Source organism: Nicotiana attenuata, unplaced genomic scaffold (genome assembly GCF_001879085.1).
Source record: "Nicotiana attenuata strain UT unplaced genomic scaffold, NIATTr2, whole genome shotgun sequence".
NCBI lineage: Eukaryota > Viridiplantae > Streptophyta > Magnoliopsida > Solanales > Solanaceae > Nicotiana > Nicotiana attenuata.
This window is the reverse complement of record NW_017670714.1, coordinates 21,019-39,807: the sequence shown is the minus strand read 5'-3', so window position 1 is coordinate 39,807 and position 18,789 is coordinate 21,019. Positions and strand designations below refer to the sequence as shown.

Below are 18,789 nucleotides of genomic sequence, written 5' to 3'. Positions count from 1 at the left end.
TAATCTCATTTCGAATAATGTCACTTAAATTGAAAAAACTTCCTTATATCCCCCTCGGATGGAAAAAGGAGGTGTGACACCCATTGGCAATTATGAATTAGCTTTTCATTTATTTTCGAAACAATGGAAGAATTATAAAAAGTATAAGAAAAGGTAATTAAATAGAGCTAATATTGGAATTAGTAAAAGGTATCGTGATAGAAAAGGAAAAGTCCGTTATTAGGGCCTCCTAATGGCGCGCTTGAATTAATATATATAGGAACGAGGGATAGAAGCGAGCAGCAGTCATTGGAGAGGAAAAAGAAAAGAAATGCAGAACGACATCGAGCCATCATGAGCACGATTGCTGGAACATCCTGCTCAGTTTTCAACTCACGTAAGTAAAATTTGGAAATAGTTGAGATCCCTCCGCCCTCAACCAGAGTTCAGATGTCTAGAATTTGAGTTCTGAAAATTCGGATTAGTCGGACCAGATGGTACTGAGTACCGAATGGTTAAACAAATGTTGGAATATGCTTGGACCCTTTAGGTTTTCTACGACCTTTTCTTTTCTCTTTTATCCTGCATTAGTTTTATCTTATAATTTGAGTTTTGTTAGCTATCACTGTTTGCTCCTAAAGTCCTAATTTAGAACCCATATCATACATTTGAATTATGCTTTTCTGCTAGTCACAAATAAATTTAAAAAAGTGAAACACATAATTCGGATTGAGGCTTGGATGCAGGTTGACAGTTAGTAGTGTGTTCCTCCTAGGCTTATCAGTATATTAGGACTATTTTTGTGTTATCTAGTCATGGTTCTTTATTATTACATGTTGTGTCATTCACGTTCGTTACCATATTTCATTGTTGTCACCATTGTTTGCTACTTGGTTGTTTTAACTTATCTCAACTGTTTGAGCCGAGGGTCTATCGGAAATAACCTCTCTATCTTTATAAGGTAGGGGTAAGGTCTGCGTACATACTACCCTCCCCAGATCTCATTTATTGAATTATATTGGGTTAATTTGTTGTTGTTGTTGTTGTAGGCTTGTATGCATGTCTTTAATCTTTGTAGGTATAGTTCACAAACTCTAATGCCCAAACGTGTTGCTTTTCCTTGCGAGTTAAGTGGACATTTTGGTGTACCGTTCCTCGGAGAAAAGAAAAGAGTATTTACGTAATTAAGATGATCTTAAACTTTTCTATTTGTAAGGATCGTAAAGGTTAATATGTTCAATTTCGTATGTGCACATATCTAACATTTTTTTCTTAATTGATTGATGATTAATTCGCGGACAAAAAAATGGTAGTGACATTTTACATATGTTACTATTCATGATACCTCGAACACATTTTTGTTGCTTAAAGTAGAACATTTACTAGAAATCAGCAAATAAACTCCTTGTAATGCATTTACTTAATTATCTTTCAGTGTCCAAGTAATTTTTCTATTTTGGTTTAAGGCTTGTGCTAAAGATTCTTTTTAGCTATTATCTTACCATTGATGATCCGATCCATACCTAGTGTAGTCTTTTATTGAGATGGAACTGGGGGAGGGGAAGAAATTATAAGAAGCATTGGTCTTTAGGATTTCCTTAGTTTATCCTTTAAAATCTATGTTGGGTACTCCCTCCGGTTCACGTTAAGTGATTTTTTTGGCTTTTTCATACATATTAAAAAATTTACCTTTTAACATTAATTAATAATGAAATTGACCACATTAACCTTCATTTGCTCATTGGAAATATACAACAAACTACTCATAGGCTCTTTACTTCAAGGCAACTTTGGAAAGAAGGAATCCTTCTTGATATCTGAAAACATTGAATATCGCGGACCACAAAAAAAAAAGACTAAAAAATCACTTAAATTGGACCGGAGGGAGTAATTGATTACATTAATTAACAGCAATCGACTTAATTAAGATTTGATGGATCAGGCTTGTTTAATTTTTAAGCACATTTCAATGTTGAGGAGGAGATTTATTGAGACTTATTTCTAGGTGAACTAATTAATTCAACTCTAAATCTAATGCAGGAATGGTTGGACAAGACAAGGATAGTTTTGATGCTATATGTGAAGCCATGAACGGATCTAGCAAAGTTCTCCCAGGAGAAATCATAATGGCTATTCTCTTAGCATTAACTGTGAAGCCACTTTTGCGCTTTAAAAGCGTCTGTCGGTCCTGGCATGCCTTAATCCTCTCCCTTCCCTTCATCAACATGCATCACGATCGAGCCAAGCGCAACAGCTTGATATGTTTCTATAAACAACATGTATATAACAGCATCTCAGTGTGTGAAGATGAAACTATTACCGATTTACTTTTACCTCCTCCTACTCTTCCTAAAAGATTTAGACAGATTGTTGTGGCAGCCGCTTGTCGAGGCATGGTATGTTTTTCATCTGCATCGTGCTCTAACTCAGCAGTGGTGTGGAACAATGCTACAAGAGAGTACAGAATTTTCAATGGTATCGGACGAGGAGATATAGATGGGCGCTCTTATTATAGTCTAGCTACAGGTTTCACCTTCCTTCCTCTCATCAACGATTACAAGTTGGTTAGGGTCATAATCTATGCTAATCATACAGCATATATTAAAATCACTAGGTGGAATGGTGATAATAGTAGTATCCCCGCAAAGGAAATGGAGACGGATTTTCCGTATAATATCGTCCAACATGGGCATTGTTTGAATGCAAATGACGCTATTCATTGGTTAGGACATGATAAAGTTGGACCGGTTTTGAGTATTGTAATTGCGTTTGATATGGTTGAGGAAAAATTTAGACAGATAGAAACACCATTTTATCAAGAAAAACCAATTAGACATTACCACAGGAAGCTTGCACTATTCAAGGAAAGTACACTTGCCATTTTTGGTTCTTCAGTTTCTTCCACAGGTTATCTGTCATTTCACATTTGGGCTCTCAAAAACTATCGACATGTTTCAGAATCTTGGGCTAAGCAATTCACATTTGAAGCCGCCTCTCTACTATGTTATGACCTGCAGCCAATGGGTTTTTGGCTTAATGATGAAGTGGTCTTCTATAGAATGGATGAAACACCAGCAAAAATGGGATTGTACGATATCCACACCAATCAAATTAAAGATTTTCCTGTCGATATTGATTTTGATTACTTATTGTACTACTCGTCAATCATCCAGTACAAGGATAGCCTTGTTCCACTTCCTCACATGAAGAAGAATAAGATGACAAACAATGTCTGTTGTAATCATTGCCCTTTTCAAAATGATCAGTTCAACATCAACTAATCATCATGCTTTAACTACTTTTTTTGCTAAAAGTGATCTATTTATTTTTTGTCAATTTTTTTTTCGTATTTGACCAAGTTTTCGTTTCAGTAGAAGTGGTTTTTGAGAACCAAATTACTTTTTTTTTAAAGTATTTTTTGAAAAATACACTTAGATGTACTTTTTAAAAGTTTGGTAAAAAATTAATTATTGATCAAAAGTGATTTTCAAATTAATTAGCCAAATACACGTTGTTTCTAGCAAGAGTACTGTGAGCACGTGATTTTTTCCCTAAGTGAATTACTCCCAAAAATTCAAACAAAATGACTTCTTTCATTATTCTGCAATTTTGTGAATTTTTGTGTTATTTTCTGTTAATTGTTTGCATTTATTTGTGCATTTTAATTCATATGAAAAATATACACTTCACATTTGCATTTAGGATTCAATTTCATATTTTTAGGATTAATTAGTAGTTAAATTGTTTTTAAAACAAAATATAAAGAAAATAACAAAAATAGTCCATTTTTGCATTTTTTTTTTAATTGTTGAATTTGTCATGGGTTTGCTTTAAGTAGGACTTAATCAATTTTAGGACTTAATTAGTTTAATTTTGGAAATAAATTTGGTCTTTATTTTAATTTTGCATTTTAATAAAGTCAGAAAATTATAAAAAAATACAAAATGAAAATAAAAGGGAAAAGAGAAAACAATTTTGAGAAAAAGAGAAAAGTTGGTCTTAAAAGACCCGAATTTGGGCCAAAATGGCTGAGCCCAAACGAAATAACCCGGTCAATGAGCCCAAGACCCGTCGTCCAACCCGGTCCAGACCCCCTAATGACTAAACGACGTCGTTTTACGTCAAGTTAATCCTAGTCGTCTAGGTAGCTTGATCCAACGGTCGAGAAGTCCCTCCTTATTTAATATAAAAGTGTCGGATAGACCCCCCCTACCCCTCAATCATCTCTCAGAACCCCTTAATGTACGCCGGCGTAACGCCACCATCCCTCCGCCGTCCGCCGCCGGCCGGAAATCGCCTCCGCCGGTGGCGATTCTCCAAATGACCCCAAATTTACACCCCGTGTTCCTCTCCTCCTCACCTTTCCATATCCACCTCCAGTTCCTTTCAAATATCACCCAAAACCGTCGAATATCCAAAACCCTAAACGCCGTCTCCACCGCACACGGTGGCGTCAACCCCAAACCTTACCATTATTACGCCCTTTGACCACCACAACCCTCTCATCCCAAATTCCCTTTTAGTTTCCCTCGAATCTTCCTCCAGCAGCTCGAATTTCATATCAAAGTCCGGACTAGGAACCCTAGTTTTCAACAGTTGGGGGTTTATTGATTTAAGGGGCTATAACAACCCTTAATCGTGTGTTTTCCCTTGAAAACACATGATTACGGATGGTTATAGTCCAATTACCTCTAAAAGCCGGCCTTAATGAGCGATTTCGAGGTATTCCTCTTCTATCTCCTTTTCTTTTGTTCTTCATGACTTTGATTTTATTCCTTCTATTTGGTATTTCTGTTATTTTATTTTTATTTTTGGGTCTTAATTTAGGATCTGATTTCAGCCATATAGTGTTAGTTCGTTCTTATTTTTGATTCGACTGTTGTTTGCTTCTTTCTTTTTAGGGTTTTCTTTTAGGGTTACAGTTTTAATTCGGTTCTCGAATAATTTCAGTATGTTTGCCATTGATTTTCTTTAGGTTTAGTTTTGATTCATGACCGAGTAGGTTTTCTTCTTAGTTTGATTCTTTGTTATGCCTGATTCCCTTATCCTGGGTGCGATTTTCTTTTAGTCCAAATTTCTTTGTTGTTCATGACTGATTTTGTTTTGGTAAGGCTTTGATTTTGTTTGATCCTGTTTAATTTCGAATCTGTTTGATATATGTTTTATTTCATTTTTTATTTTAGTGCTTGATTTAGTTAGCAATTTCTTATCGTTGCTATTACTTAGATTTAATTCGTTTTAATCTGTTTGGATATAGCTGAATTAGATTTGTTGGTCTAACTATAGTTACTAACTAAGGTAAAAGGGGCTGGGGTTAGTTAGCATAGGTTAGTAATTTTAGGACTAATGCAGGGGCAATAAGGGTAGTTTACTTAGGAAATCTTGCAAATAACTGAATTGGAAACCCCTAGAACCTTCTAGATGGGGTTCCAATTAGAATTTCAGAGACTTAATAGTCTAACTTGGCTAACAAGCCAATAAATAAAGGACTAACTAGCTAAAAATAAAAATCAGAAAAGGATTAAAGAGTAAAAATTAAAAGTTGAAGCAGCCCTAGTAACTTGCCTATAAAGGCACTGTTACTTAGAGCTGAAGACAGATTTTGGAAGCCTAAAAAATACTGAAAAGTTTCTGCGAACGGGGGGCAACCAAATTTCCAAAAATCACTCTTCCATTGAAGTTTCTTAGGACAATTTTGAGTTCTAGCTGTTAGATCCAATTTCCAGCATCTATAAGATTGAAATATGGTTTGCATTATCCTGGTAATTCAGTAGTTGAGGTTCCAGAAGTTCCTAGGTTGATTTCTAAGTTTCAATTTGGTCTATTCAAGCTGATCTTAGTTTGTTTACTGGTATCTGTCCGTCTGAAATCAATTCCTGGGCATCTAATATTATTTGCTGGGCTTTTGGATTTGAGCTCATTGTTGCTGATTACTGCCAATTGCTGCTGACTTCCTTCTTCTTATTGTTATTCGAATTCCAGGTATTCTTCAGCTCCAAATGACTTATGAATTTGAGCTCAATGTATGATCAAATTGGAAGAAGTAATGAAGTGCAAGCTGCTTTTATTTTGAGTATTTTACCTTAGTTAAATGCATTTCATCCCTTGTATTCATTTGAACATTACATGATGTATATTAACAGGACTGTTTGGACTGCTTTTAACCGAACTGCTTGATTTTATAGAATTATATGGGAATCCTATTGAATGGTGTTAGATTTAATTAGTGTTAGCTTTATTATCATGCTTGGAACTTGAGCTTAGAATATGATTTGGTTTAATCATGTTAGATTTAGTGCTGTTAGAATATATTAACATAAGATTCGAATCTGAAAGTGGACTGGTTGTTTCAATTTGCTTAACGCGTTATTTGTTAGAAATCAGAAATAAATAGTAGTAGCTATTTCTAATGTCAGGTCCAGGATTGAGTTGTTTAAGGGATTATTGATCGACATTAAAGGTTGTTGAATTCCCAGATTTAGTGTATTAGTTCATCAGAAATGCAAACAAATTGAAACGTGTATGAGATTTGAATTTCAAACAATTAAAGAGTTGTCAATTCCAGTTATGATCAGTTTTTGAACTCATTATCGGATCTAGTAACTGACCCATTTAAGGCCATGAGGTCTCAATTCAAAGGCCCTAATCCTACCTCATTTTATGTTTGGGCCTGTGCAGAGGCCCACAATTGGGTAGCTCCTTATAGAGCCTGACCGAAAATTCTCCATCTTGGGCTCGCCTCAAGGCCCAATCTGCTGGATTTTTTTTTTATTTGGGGCATATGGCTTGGGCCCAAATCTGTGCACATGAGACAGCTTTTATGAAGTTAACTACTTATTCCCCTTCCTCCTAAATTCATTCTAAGGCCCAAAATGCTAAGGGTTAGACTTCATAGTATTAAGTTGGTAATTTGGGTTTAGGGCTCGCTAGTTAAGTAGCATGCTCGAATTAAGAGGCTCTCCTCTTGTTCGGGTGTGGACTTGAATTGGAGGCCCAAAAAACCTTGCATACTTTAAATAATAGCAATTGATGGTGTTAATTATTTAGGCCCATTTAGAGACAAAAAATAATTAGAAAATCGTAGTTTGCTTTAGGTTGGCCTTAAAATAATGAAGTGAGATGAGCCTCGCCAAACAAAACACATAAATCGCGGGGCCCTCATTAAATGTTTTTAGTAAAAACTATTTTTAGAAATTCGGGACATGCCATTTAGCGAATTTTCATGGCTTCCCGCAAAGTTAATAAGACGCTAGCCACTTTTAGGCGCGCTTTTAATAATTTTACCTTCTTAAATACGGGTGTGCATTTCATGCGACCCAAATCCAAATCCCAAAATATTGAATAAGAGGTGTCGAGGATCCGGGTGCATTTCATGTGACGTGATCCAAAAACACGCTCTTAAACGGCGTTCACTTTCATAAAAACTAATTAAAAGCGGCTAAACAAATGTATAAAATTGCACTACAGGTTTGAACATGTACAAAAATTAGATTTTAGCCAATTATAATAATTTAAGCGACCGTGCTAGAACCACGGGACCCGGGGGTGCCTAACACCTTCCCTCGGGTCAACAGAATTTCTTATTCAGAATTTCTGGTTCGCAGACTCCACTTGGGAAGTCGAAATTTTCCTCGATTTGGGATTCAAATTAAACCGGTGACTTGGGACACCAAAAGCCAATCCTATCCCAAGTGGCGACTCTAAAAACAAATAAATAATCCCATTTCGAATAATGTCACTTTAAGTGAAAAAACTCCCTTATACATTATCCTTCGGGGTAGGTGTGTAAAAAAGGAGGTGTGACAAGTACTCTTTTAAAAATTACTATAACAAAAAAATTCAAAATAAACTGATTTTAATAACTTGACCAAAACAGGCTATTAATCTCGATTTATAATTACTAATTACACCTATGGACATGGTTTCTCTAACATCTTTTCAAGCGCTTTGTTAGTGGCAAGGACACAAGGCCATGTTGTTGCTATGAGCAAAGTGGTTGGCCCCTTTAGGGGCAACTTTTTTGTAGTAGTAATCGCCTCTTCTAGAAGAGTCATCTACGAAGCCACTCGTTGGTTTTATTTGTGTTCATACCTAGAACTTTTTTTTTTTTCTCGAAGAGTGCCAGCTAAACTGTAATTTTGCTAGTCCTTGGGAACAGAATAACAATGAATAATTTAGAATCAGAAAACTGCGGTACTGCCAATAAGAGTGTTTCTAACCTTTATTTAGGTTTGTGAATTAATTATATGTAACTGCTTATGTATTTGGCATAAGTATTAGTACAGAATATCCGTAATACATGCTCGATTGAGCGGAATTTGATTTCCGATAAATAAAGAACAAAAGAAGGAAATAAGGAAAAGCAAATCCAATTTTTACGGAAGAAAAAAGGAAAAAGAAGCGCGGATAAATGATAAAAAAAGAAAAAGAAAAAGAAAAAGGAGTACCAAGAATACCAAAAGTTGCTCAAATAGTCATATGAATGAGCTGCCACATAGCAGAGAGATAGAGATGCTATCATCAACCATTTCTTCCCTAAATTTGCCACCAAGAACCCAACTTTCCTCCTCAAACCCTCCATTTTTTCCTCAAAGATACAATCTTGCACCTTTCCGCAATATGGCATCTTCTCCATTTTCTGGAGGGTTAATTAACTTGAGGATAAATTCACCAACTGCAGTTGGCAGTAAAAGTGATTCTGTAAATAGTGGGTATTATACACTGATTGAATACATGGGCAAAGAAGGAGCGGCTGATGACTTGGTGTTGTTGTTTGGTCACTTAGAATATGCCTCCAAGAAAATTGCAGCACTTGTTGCTTCCCCTTTCAATTCCAGCCTCAGCAAGAATATTGTTGGCACTGAGACTTCTTCTTCTGATAGAGATAAGCCTAAGCCTCTTGATTTAATATCGGTATGCCTATGCTCTTTGGGCATTTCTTCATTTCCGTTATTTTATTATCAGCATATTTTGTTTTCATGATCAATGGGATTTTTTTTGTGTGTCATGTTAATGCAATGGTCTAGTTTTAGACTACCTGATTTTGCCTTAAAAGATAAACTATTTAGTATTGGAATGAAATGGACTCCATAGAGTGGAATGGAAAGAGTATTTACATATAGCTTGACTCCGACTAGTTTGAGATTGAGGAATAGTTGATTGATTAATGTTATTTCACTTATTTGCTATAGGTTGTATTATCTATGCAATTCACATTTCCCCCTTTTTCTTTTTTGAGTTTATTCTCTGTTTGTGCAATCTTCTTTTAATGAATTAGGAAGTAGATATTCTAATGCAATAAGAGCTGTAGAATTTCTTGTTTTAGCTGTCAATGCCACATGTTTTTTCCTTCCTAACCTTTTTCAATCTTCCAACGACCAGTCTCAATGCATAATTTCGTTTGAGACCTCTGATCAGTGTGTCTCCTCTGATGTTTCATGTATTATGCAACCAAGAGTACTCTTCATGTTCTAAAGCCTTTATTTTTTGTGTTTTTTTTCAGAACGAGATTATATTGTCATCTCTTAGAAATTCGGGAAAAGTTGCTGTAATGGCCTCAGAAGAAGACGAGGGTCCTGTGTGGATAACTGATGATGGACCCTTTGTGGTTGTCATGGATCCTTTAGATGGTTCCCGAAATATTGATGCCTCAATACCCACAGGGACGATATTCGGGATTTACAAACGCCTCGTGGAAATTGACCATCTTCCAGTGGAGGAGAAGGCCTCGCTGAACTGCCTTCAGAGTGGAGCAAAGCTTGTTGCTGCAGCTTATGTTCTCTATTCGTCAGCCACAATACTCTGTGCCAGTTTTGGTTCTGGAACGCATGCATTCACATTGGATCATACAACCGGAGATTTCCTCATGACACATCCTAACATCAGCATTCCTCCTCGAGGTATTGCTATTTCTTAATTTCCTTCCTCCATATCCATTTGCATATTACGTATTCTGAACTGATAATTATGTCGTTACCATTTTATGGCAGGGCAAATTTATTCAGTTAATGATGCTCGGTATTTTGACTGGCCTGAAGGTTTAAGACAGTATATTGACACAATAAGACAAGGGAAGGGAAAACATCCTAAGAAGTACTCAGCCAGATATATATGTTCTCTGGTGGCAGATTTTCATCGGACTCTTTTATATGGGGGAGTGGCAATGAATCCAAGGGACCACCTTCGTCTTGTTTACGAAGCAAATCCCCTGAGTTTCTTAGCGGAAAAGGCTGGAGGTAGAGGTTCAGATGGTAAAAACAGAATTTTATCTATTCAGCCTGTCAAGCTACACCAAAGACTTCCTTTATTTTTGGGTAGTCCAGAGGATATAGAAGAATTACAGAGTTATGGGGATGTTCAGCAGAAAGTAAACCCTGGTTACGACGTTTAATACCTTGGTCATCTTTCATGCATTTCGGATTTTGTTCTTGTTCAGCTCATCTCTCTTTCACGTGTAAATTTTTGCCTGAGGCAGTTCTTAGCTAGCAGATATGCTCTTCACTGGAATAAACATGTGATTTCTTTACTTAGTCTTGAAGATTTTCACATGATGAACTTCGTGTATCTTTAGAACACCTTAAACTTTTAAAGAAATTTACTGTAAATTTTGTTTGGATTAATGTTCGTGGGCTGCATTTGGAAGTGTATCATATGTTAAACAAGGGTCTTTGAGTTTAGTGTCACGACTAACACGTCAGGTAGATATTAGTGCATTCTCCAAATCTTTTCTCCATTGCCATAATTAAGAACTTCTTTCTTGTTAATCCTTTTAGTTTCTTGCTTTCTTTATCTTTTCTGCATCTCAATGGGAAAACATGGATTATGAAACGTGACTGTGGTTGACCAACTTCTCTCAATCTGTTTCCGGAACAGCTCATGATCTAAGTTGGACTCAATGTTGGTAGTGATTGTTTTGCTTTTAAAGCTAGCATTGATCTATATCTTTTCTTCCACTCTTTGTTTCATATGAGAAGCTTCTTATCAATCAGCTGGAGGCAGTCCTACCATTGTTTTCTTTATCTCCTTTGTTCTACCGAAGTATTTGCCGTTTGGCATCTCTGTTCATACTTACTAGCTTATATAGAACTTCCTGTAACAACATGATGCTGTTGTGAATTCTGGTGTTTCAGTTATTCGGAATGTATAAAGTTTGGTTGTACTCCCTACCCTGCTATGTTACTTGTAATGCTTATCCATTAGTTCTATTGAAGTCATTACGTCATCAGATTGTTGCACGATGTGCTATTCTTGAAATTTTGTCTCCTATTTTGTAGTGGGAATTAAGGGTTTCATAAATGGTTTTTGTATTTGTCATCCGCTGTTGCTGCGATTTTCATGTTAAATTAATCTTCAATCTTTTATCATTCTCCTCTTATGTTGTATGACCAATGTTATTCTCAGTGGCTACCTTCTCACCACTGAAGCAACCATCTACACTTTAGAAACCAGGTAACCTATTGTTTTTCAGACAATAACTTAGCATTTCATCCTTGGCCAGTATCCAGTTACGCTCTATGATGGAACTCTAACTGAGCTGAGTAAGTGTCATCCATAGGCTGGAGAACAAGAATATCAGGTCGGTCAGCGGGTTTGAGACTACTAGTACAGTATCCGAAGTGACAGTGACACCATGCATATTTGAGGCTGGGTCAAAAGATGCAGAAACTGTTGAAATACATCTGCAACAGTGCCCCTTTGTGTATCTTTTGGTCTTTATGACAAGGAAGGAATAGAGTTGCTTTGAAAACAAGTCTTGAGCAGTGTATGCTTTAAAAAGTAGGATCCTGCAAATGTTATGTTCTTGGTGTAACATGCAGTTCCTTTTGGATGTTAATTTTTTTTTTTGGACTTTTTGGAGACTCTGCTCATTTGAGGGGACAGAAGTCTTTTTGCTGTACATATTGGCACCTAGGGGTGTCAATGGTTCGGTTCGGACGATTATTTTATAAAATCTGTACCATACCAGTTTTTCGGTTATTCTATTATGTATAACCAAAATTAGACTTTTCAAAACCGTCCCAATCATGTCGGTTTCACTTCGGTATCGGTACGGTTCGGTTAATTTTCGGTATTTTTTAAATATCATGTAAAATTCACCAGTAGAAGTAGATGCAATAACATATGTTCTTTTACAGGACTTACCAAAACTTTCTAGATATTTTTACTGTTTAAAGGGTGATACATTAAAAAACATGAAAGATGGGTAGGGTATACATCCATCAACTATTCGACAACAACATAAAAGAAACCAAGAAAGCAAAGAAAATATAAATCACACGAGTGGAAACATATTAACCAAGTCGGAACTACATTATGTGCACATGAAATAAACAGGACTAAGCATCAACTGATTTTCATCCTCAGCTTTGCTTGTCACAATGTTATGTGCAATCAATCTGTTCTTTACTGATAATGCTGAACATGCACAATAGCACCTTGGATCTTTTGCTTAAATAAAAAACTCAATATTACTTTTCATTACCCTTCTGAAACTCTAGCCTTTTGATGTGCTGAATGAACTGGTCTATGTAACTATCATGGATCCTGTGGTCACTAAAAATCTTCTGAACTTGAGCTGTTCTTAACCTCAGTTTTTCTCCCTCTTCAGTATTCATCACTAATCTTATTGAGTTGGCTACAATGTCCTTGCAGAAGGAACCATCTTCATTCCTTGGAACTTCGTGGCCTATCTCCTTTTCCACTAACAGCTTTGCGTTGAGTCCTTGATCAGCAACCATTGGAATGAGAATCAGACGGTGCCCAAAGCTAAGAGCTTCAATAATGGTACCCCAACCAGAATGGAAAAGGCATCCTCCAATGGAAGGATGAGCTAGTATATCCTGTTGAGGCGCCCAACCAAGACTAACGATACCCTGATTTGATGTTCGAGAGAGAAAACCTGTAGGTAATACTTCTTGATACTCTACGCCTTCTGGTTTTCTCAGAATCCAAAGGAAGGGTTGCTCTGAAAGCTCGAGAGCACAAGCCAACTCATGGGTTTGCTTAATAGGCATCTTATACTCACTTCCGAAGCCAACAAATACCACAGACTTGGACTTTTGTTTATCCAGCCATCTGAAAATATAAGACCATCCTGAATCTGTTTGTGGCTGAGTCCCAGTTTCGGGTGCTGGTGGAAGTATGCCAATAGGTAAAACTGGCCTCTGATAGAGTTCCTCAATTAGATTTATATATTTCTCTTCGAACTCATTGCAACTTCTCACTACAACAAATTTACATCCCTCCACAATTTTGGCTATACGTTGGCCACTGGGTACACCAGATGCATCAGGACAGTGAGTGCTACGCATCATTGTTGGTGCATAATCAGGCCTGTGGGCTACCAGAGAGTGGAAGTTGAACCAAGGCGGAGGATGTACAAAATGTTCAGGGCGGGTACGTAGGCTGCCATTTTTAAGTTCAACAGGTGGTCCCAGGTAAGCTAAGGTTGAGGCAGTGTACACACTAAAGAAGGCAGTGGACACACCACATTTAGCTGCAATTTCTGGAATCCAGAATGGAGCAAAGTCGATCAGTATCAAGTCTGGCAAATTCTCAAGCAGCAATTCTTCAAATGGTAGGGCTAATTTGTCATATGCCTTTTTCAGGTACTGTATTTCCCCTGGTTGAAGATCAACGGTGGCCTCACAATTCACTGGCAGGCCATCTACCGATGGCAATGCGATCTCCAGCAGCTTTATTCTATCTCCTAAACTTGAAGGAACGGGGGGCAATCTCTGCAGGTTTTTCGGGGTGGAAACAAAGGAAACACGTATCCCTTTTGCTGCCAATTTCTTTGATAATTCAAGGAAAGGTAGCATATGGCCAAAGGCTAACCATGGGAACATCATCACATGGTAGTTCTTAGTGGCCATGGATATTACTTTTGAAAAACAAACTAGCTGTTAAATGTGGAAAGCTTCCAATGTGATAGGAGTATTAATTTTTGGCACCTGAATTGGATAATGTCCTCCACTTGACCTTTAAATACAAAGGAAGTAACATGACATGCATGATAATTTCTTTCCTCTGGAGTTCTAAGTTACAAAAGAGTGCATTTTATATTCAGTCTTATGAGTTTTTGTGTTCACAATCTTTAAGTGTTCCGCTATTTCAGCAGGTTAGTTTTTGGAAGTTGATGTGATTAGCAGTTCTTTACGCATATTTTTTCAGATTGCTTATTTTTGTTTCTCATCAGATCAGAAGCTTCCAAGTATTAGTTCATGACGGACCAAGTAATTACTTCTTTCTTGTTTTTCCTTTTTGCTGCGACGTTACGTACAGCCCACAGGATCTTTACATACATGTAAATATACAACTTCTGTTGGCGGGCTCAGGATTTGAAGGTTATGGGTTCTGATCTTATCACTGAACCCTAGCTCGTTGTGATTACTGGGTTCGCAATTAAATATTTTTATACATTTAATGGATTTTTTAATAAAAATATATGGTTTAAGCAAAAGCTATTGGATTTGTCCGAACCCGCAGCTCCTACACTACCTCTGTCCTTGTCTGCACTTCATGTATTGCGCCATTTTTGGAGGCAACAATGGCTATTTAGATGAACTAATTCAAGGTTTCAATGTGTCTTCACTTTGATTGCTCTCACGAGTATACTTGGCGAAGGAGTTCCAGCATTTGGTACGAAGGAAAATATTTTTCATGAGGAAATTAAATTATGGTGTTTGGTTATCCGGAAAATGTTTTATTTCAAAAGAGAGAAAATGACTTCCATCACTTATGAGCGATAACGATTTTCCTTTTTAAATATTTCAACTCTTATTCCACATTAGTTGCTCCAGTCTATCCACATTATTAACCTTTAAAACTCAAAAATTTCATAAAATCTTCAATGCAACACACTACTTTTGATTGTGACAGTATTATCCGTCTCTAATAAATGTATTTCTAAAAAGTAACCTGTCAATAATAAATATATAAATAAAATGTATTGTAGAAAATAGTTTCTACTCACCAACTAAATACCAACGAACACTTCTTAAGATCATTTTTCAGGTAATTGTTTTCGAAGAGTACAGTTTCCTTCATAAACCACATAAGTTAACGTTTACTTTTGTTAATTGCTTTTTCATTTTCTTGGTCATTTCTGGACGGGAAATGTTGGTGTGCAGATCGGTTTGTTACATTAGGTAAACCTTAATTAAACTGGGGCGAGACAGAGCTGAAACGGTCCTTTTTCCAAGAGCCCAACCCAGAACAAAAGCGTGAAACTAGCACAGACTAGCCAGTTTTCGGACTGATAATTGAAAAATAGCTAGCGTTTGTAAAATCATTAAAAATAGCCACTATTTTGCTGCAACACGGAAAGTTCCAGCATAATATACTGGAGATTGGTGCACCTGTGAATGAACTTCCAGCATATTATGCTGGACTAGTATATTATGCTGGAACTACAGCATATTATATTGGAACTTCAATATATTATGCTGGAAGTTCACATGTAAAAAATTCGAACTCCAGTATATTATGCTGGAATATTTTTCGGATTTTGAACAGTGTTTTCATTCAGATTTATCTTTACATGAAAAGTGGTTAAATTTCGATTACTTTGAAATTGTGGCTATTTTTCAATTACCACTTTTAAATCTAATTATTTTTTAATTTCACCTAACCAAAGCGGGAGAAAATAAAAAATAGCCAGATTTACAAGTGGTCATTCAAAAATAGCCACAGTTTCAAAAATAATCGAAATTTAGCCACTTTTTATGTAAAGATAAATCTGAACGAAAACATTGTTCAAAATCCGAAAAATTACTCCAGTATAATACACTGGAGTTCCAGTAAATTATACTTGAACTCCAATATAATATACTGGAATTCCAGTATAATATACCGGTCCAGCATACTGGAACTTTCTGCGTGTTGGAGTTCCAGCATAATATGCTGGAAGTTCATACACAGGTGCACCGCTCTCCAGTATATTATGCTGGAACTTTCCGTGTTGCAGCAAAATAGTGGCTATTTTCAATGACTTTGCAAACGCTTGCTATTTTTGAATGACCAATCCGTAACCGTACTTTTTTTACAACCAAAGCGGATAGGTATTAGGCCCAAAACAGAGACCTTCCCACGAACCATGTAAACCAATAATATTAATTAGCATTGCTTGCTACTTTTTTTATTTTGAAACAAAAAAGAAAAAAAAAACTTAGAACTGTTTACCTATTTATAATTTAGCATTTTTATGTTTAACGCACCACCAACTATGCAATATATATATATATATATATATATATATATACACACACTAGTTTCTCGGCATGTGCGTCGCACGTGTATGTCGAATTGTGAAGTATACATTTTTGTAAAATAATTAAATTTAAAACAAAAATCTAAATTAAATAATTATTTATAGAAGAATGAAGTTAAAGTTTATGTGAATGAAATATGAATTTTCGTATGATGACTTGTTTGTCGAGTTTAAATTAATTAGATATTTGTGTTTGTTCCAATATAATACATAAGTTTGAAAGTTTGTTCCAAACAAACATCCGACTTTGTAGGCTGACGATTAACTTAAGCCAAAAAACATAATATATGAATGTGGTGCAATGGCAAAACAGGCGAAACATAAGCTCATATTATGTCTTTATTAAAGTAAATATACGAAACAGAACCGATATGTTAGCAATTTAAAATTTCATAAAAAGATTTGCAAGGTTAATTGATAGAATAACTAATTTAGAGTAGCTTATCTAGTAATTAATTCAAATTTGTAATTTTGAGATTGTTTTGACAATGTCCTTTTTCTTTTCTTTTGACATTACAATAGTAATTACTATGCATCAGTTATACACAAGTATGGAGTTTCTTTTCTTTTTATATTAAAACTATTAATTTATTCTCCAAAATTTATCATTTAGATACAATTTCATAGGTTATTTAATATGGAAGGAACTTGAATATGTCAAGTAATGTTAGTATAGTTTGACAGAGGTTTTTATGTTCATGGTGGGAATATTCAAAAAAATATTTTCTAAGATACAGATTGTTAACAGGTAATTTGTAACCACTCTGAATTTTATACCACTCAGTGTTTAAATATCTCTTTTAGGTTTAACTTGTTAGCTTATTTTGCACCGTAAACTTGTTAGAGTTTTTACACATATTTTTGATATTATACTAAATTTTCTTTTCTATTTAAATAACATAAACATTAAGTAAACTTTATAATTAAATCACAGTCTTAAATATTGAACATTGTGGTTCCTTAACTGGAAACTGCTATTGTCCAATCCAATACTCGTTTATAATCTTTTGCTATTTTTTCGGTTCATCTTCTCTTATATGTCTGTACAGTAATTTTTATTATCTTCCACTGTATATACAGGTGTAAACACATTCAGTTAATACACTTCTACATTTTCTCTAACTCTAATCTTCTCTCTTAGCTTTCCTGCTCTAACCGCCTCCATTGAAGAAGTCGCGAGCTTCATCAATTGAGCTAACATTTGAACATGGTATCAGAGCGGTCGAGATCAGAGAAATTCGCTGCATAATTTCTGTTGTTTCATGCGCATCGATTCATTACTGGATTGTATCGAAGCTTGAGATTTCTTCAAATTGTCAACAATGGCGGAAATAAAAATCGACTATACACATCCACTATATGTAGGCCCAGGGGATACTCCAGGATCAGTCTTAATTCCTGTGAAGCTTACAGGATTGGAGAACTATGGTCTTTGGAGCAGATCTATGCGTATTGCATTACTGGGGAAGAAGAAGCTAGGGTTCGTAACAGGCACATGCAAAATGGAGACCTTTCAAAAGGAGTTGCATGAGCAATGGGAGACATGCAATGCAATCGTTTTGTCATGGATCATGAACACAGTGTCTGAAGAACTCCTAGGTGGAATTGTGTATGTATCCAATGCGCATGCAGTTTGGGAAGATTTGAGAGAGAGGTTTGACAAAATCAATCGAGTTCGTATTTTTCAATTGCACAGAGAAATAACTACTTTGTCACAAGGATCTAGTTCTGTTTCTACTTATTTCTCAAAATTGAAGGAGTTATGGCATGAATATGATGTGTTAATTCCCTGCCCTAATTGTGGTTGTCCAAATTCTAAGGAGCATGTAGAGCATCTTCATAGACAAAGAGTAATGCAGTTTCTCAGTGGTTTGAATGACTCATATGATCAAGCCAGGCGACAAATCCTTATGAAGTCCTCTGAACCAACTCTAAATCAGGCCTATGCCATGATCATTCAGGATGAAAGCCAACAAGTTGTTAATGCTAATGTTGTAACTAATAAAATTGATCCCTTGATTATGCAGGTAGGGCGAGGCCAAGGATTTAAAGGGAAGAAACAGTTTCTATACTGTGGCTACTGTAAGATGAAAGGTCACATTAAGGAAAACTGCTATAAAATAGTAGGTTATCCATCTGATTTCAAGCAAAGGAAGAGGTTTGGTGCTGGTAATTCTGATGGTTGGAGGCCTCCTGGAAGTGGATCTCATGAAGGTTGGAGGAAAGAACCCTTAGCTGCTGCTAATAATGCAGATGTAGCACCATCAGTTGCACAAATGATGAAGACAATCACAAAGTAGCAGGGCACAAAGGATTGTTCTTCACACCTGAACAATACAATCAAATCCTGAATTTGCTGAACAAGGAGTCTGGAGATCATCAAGCCAACATGGCAGGTATTGTCACTTGTCTAATGTCTAACTTTGAACAAATAAGGAATGGATTGTAGATTCAGGAGCTGCTCATCACATCACCTCTAGCTTAGAATTGTTGAGTGAAAGTAATCACACTATCAAAACAAGCAAAGATAGAGTTCATCT

The 18,789-nt window shown here is 36.1% G+C and overlaps 3 protein-coding genes across 3 annotated transcripts; 2 read left to right on the top strand and 1 right to left on the bottom strand.

Annotated features, from left to right (window-relative positions):
• Positions 1–2,021: 2,021 nt before the first annotated feature.
• LOC109242563 (putative F-box/LRR-repeat/kelch-repeat protein At1g11620) lies at positions 2,022–3,260 on the top strand. The gene has a single exon (XM_019409408.1). It carries the CDS (start codon positions 2,022–2,024, stop codon positions 3,258–3,260), a length of 1,239 nt encoding a protein of 412 aa, XP_019264953.1.
• A 5,148-nt stretch (positions 3,261–8,408) lies between these two features.
• LOC109242576 (fructose-1,6-bisphosphatase class 1) lies at positions 8,409–10,675 on the top strand. The gene is made up of 3 exons (XM_019409418.1): positions 8,409–8,892; positions 9,482–9,878; positions 9,969–10,675. The coding sequence occupies exons 1-3, from the start codon at positions 8,458–8,460 to the stop codon at positions 10,367–10,369; spliced, it is 1,233 nt and encodes a 410-aa protein (XP_019264963.1). The 5' UTR covers positions 8,409–8,457; the 3' UTR covers positions 10,370–10,675.
• A 1,566-nt stretch (positions 10,676–12,241) lies between these two features.
• On the bottom strand, positions 12,242–13,985 carry LOC109242575 (putative UDP-rhamnose:rhamnosyltransferase 1). Its single transcript, XM_019409417.1, has one exon. The coding sequence runs from the start codon at positions 13,851–13,853 to the stop codon at positions 12,447–12,449; it is 1,407 nt and encodes a 468-aa protein (XP_019264962.1). The 5' UTR covers positions 13,854–13,985; the 3' UTR covers positions 12,242–12,446.
• Between the last annotated feature and the right edge of the window lie 4,804 nt (positions 13,986–18,789).

What these genes read in the sequence shown, in the direction of transcription:
- LOC109242563 (XM_019409408.1), top strand. Translation starts at nt 2,022, where the DNA reads ATGGTTGGACAAGACAAGGATAGTTTTGATGCTATATGTGAAGCCATG.
- LOC109242576 (XM_019409418.1), top strand. Translation starts at nt 8,458, where the DNA reads ATGAATGAGCTGCCACATAGCAGAGAGATAGAGATGCTATCATCAACC. An exon ending in AGCCTCTTGATTTAATATCG is followed by an intron (nt 8,893 to 9,481) that starts GTATGCCTATGC and finishes GTTTTTTTTCAG; the next exon opens with AACGAGATTATATTGTCATC. An exon ending in CATCAGCATTCCTCCTCGAG is followed by an intron (nt 9,879 to 9,968) that starts GTATTGCTATTT and finishes ATTTTATGGCAG; the next exon opens with GGCAAATTTATTCAGTTAAT.
- LOC109242575 (XM_019409417.1), bottom strand. Translation starts at nt 13,853, where the DNA reads ATGGCCACTAAGAACTACCATGTGATGATGTTCCCATGGTTAGCCTTT.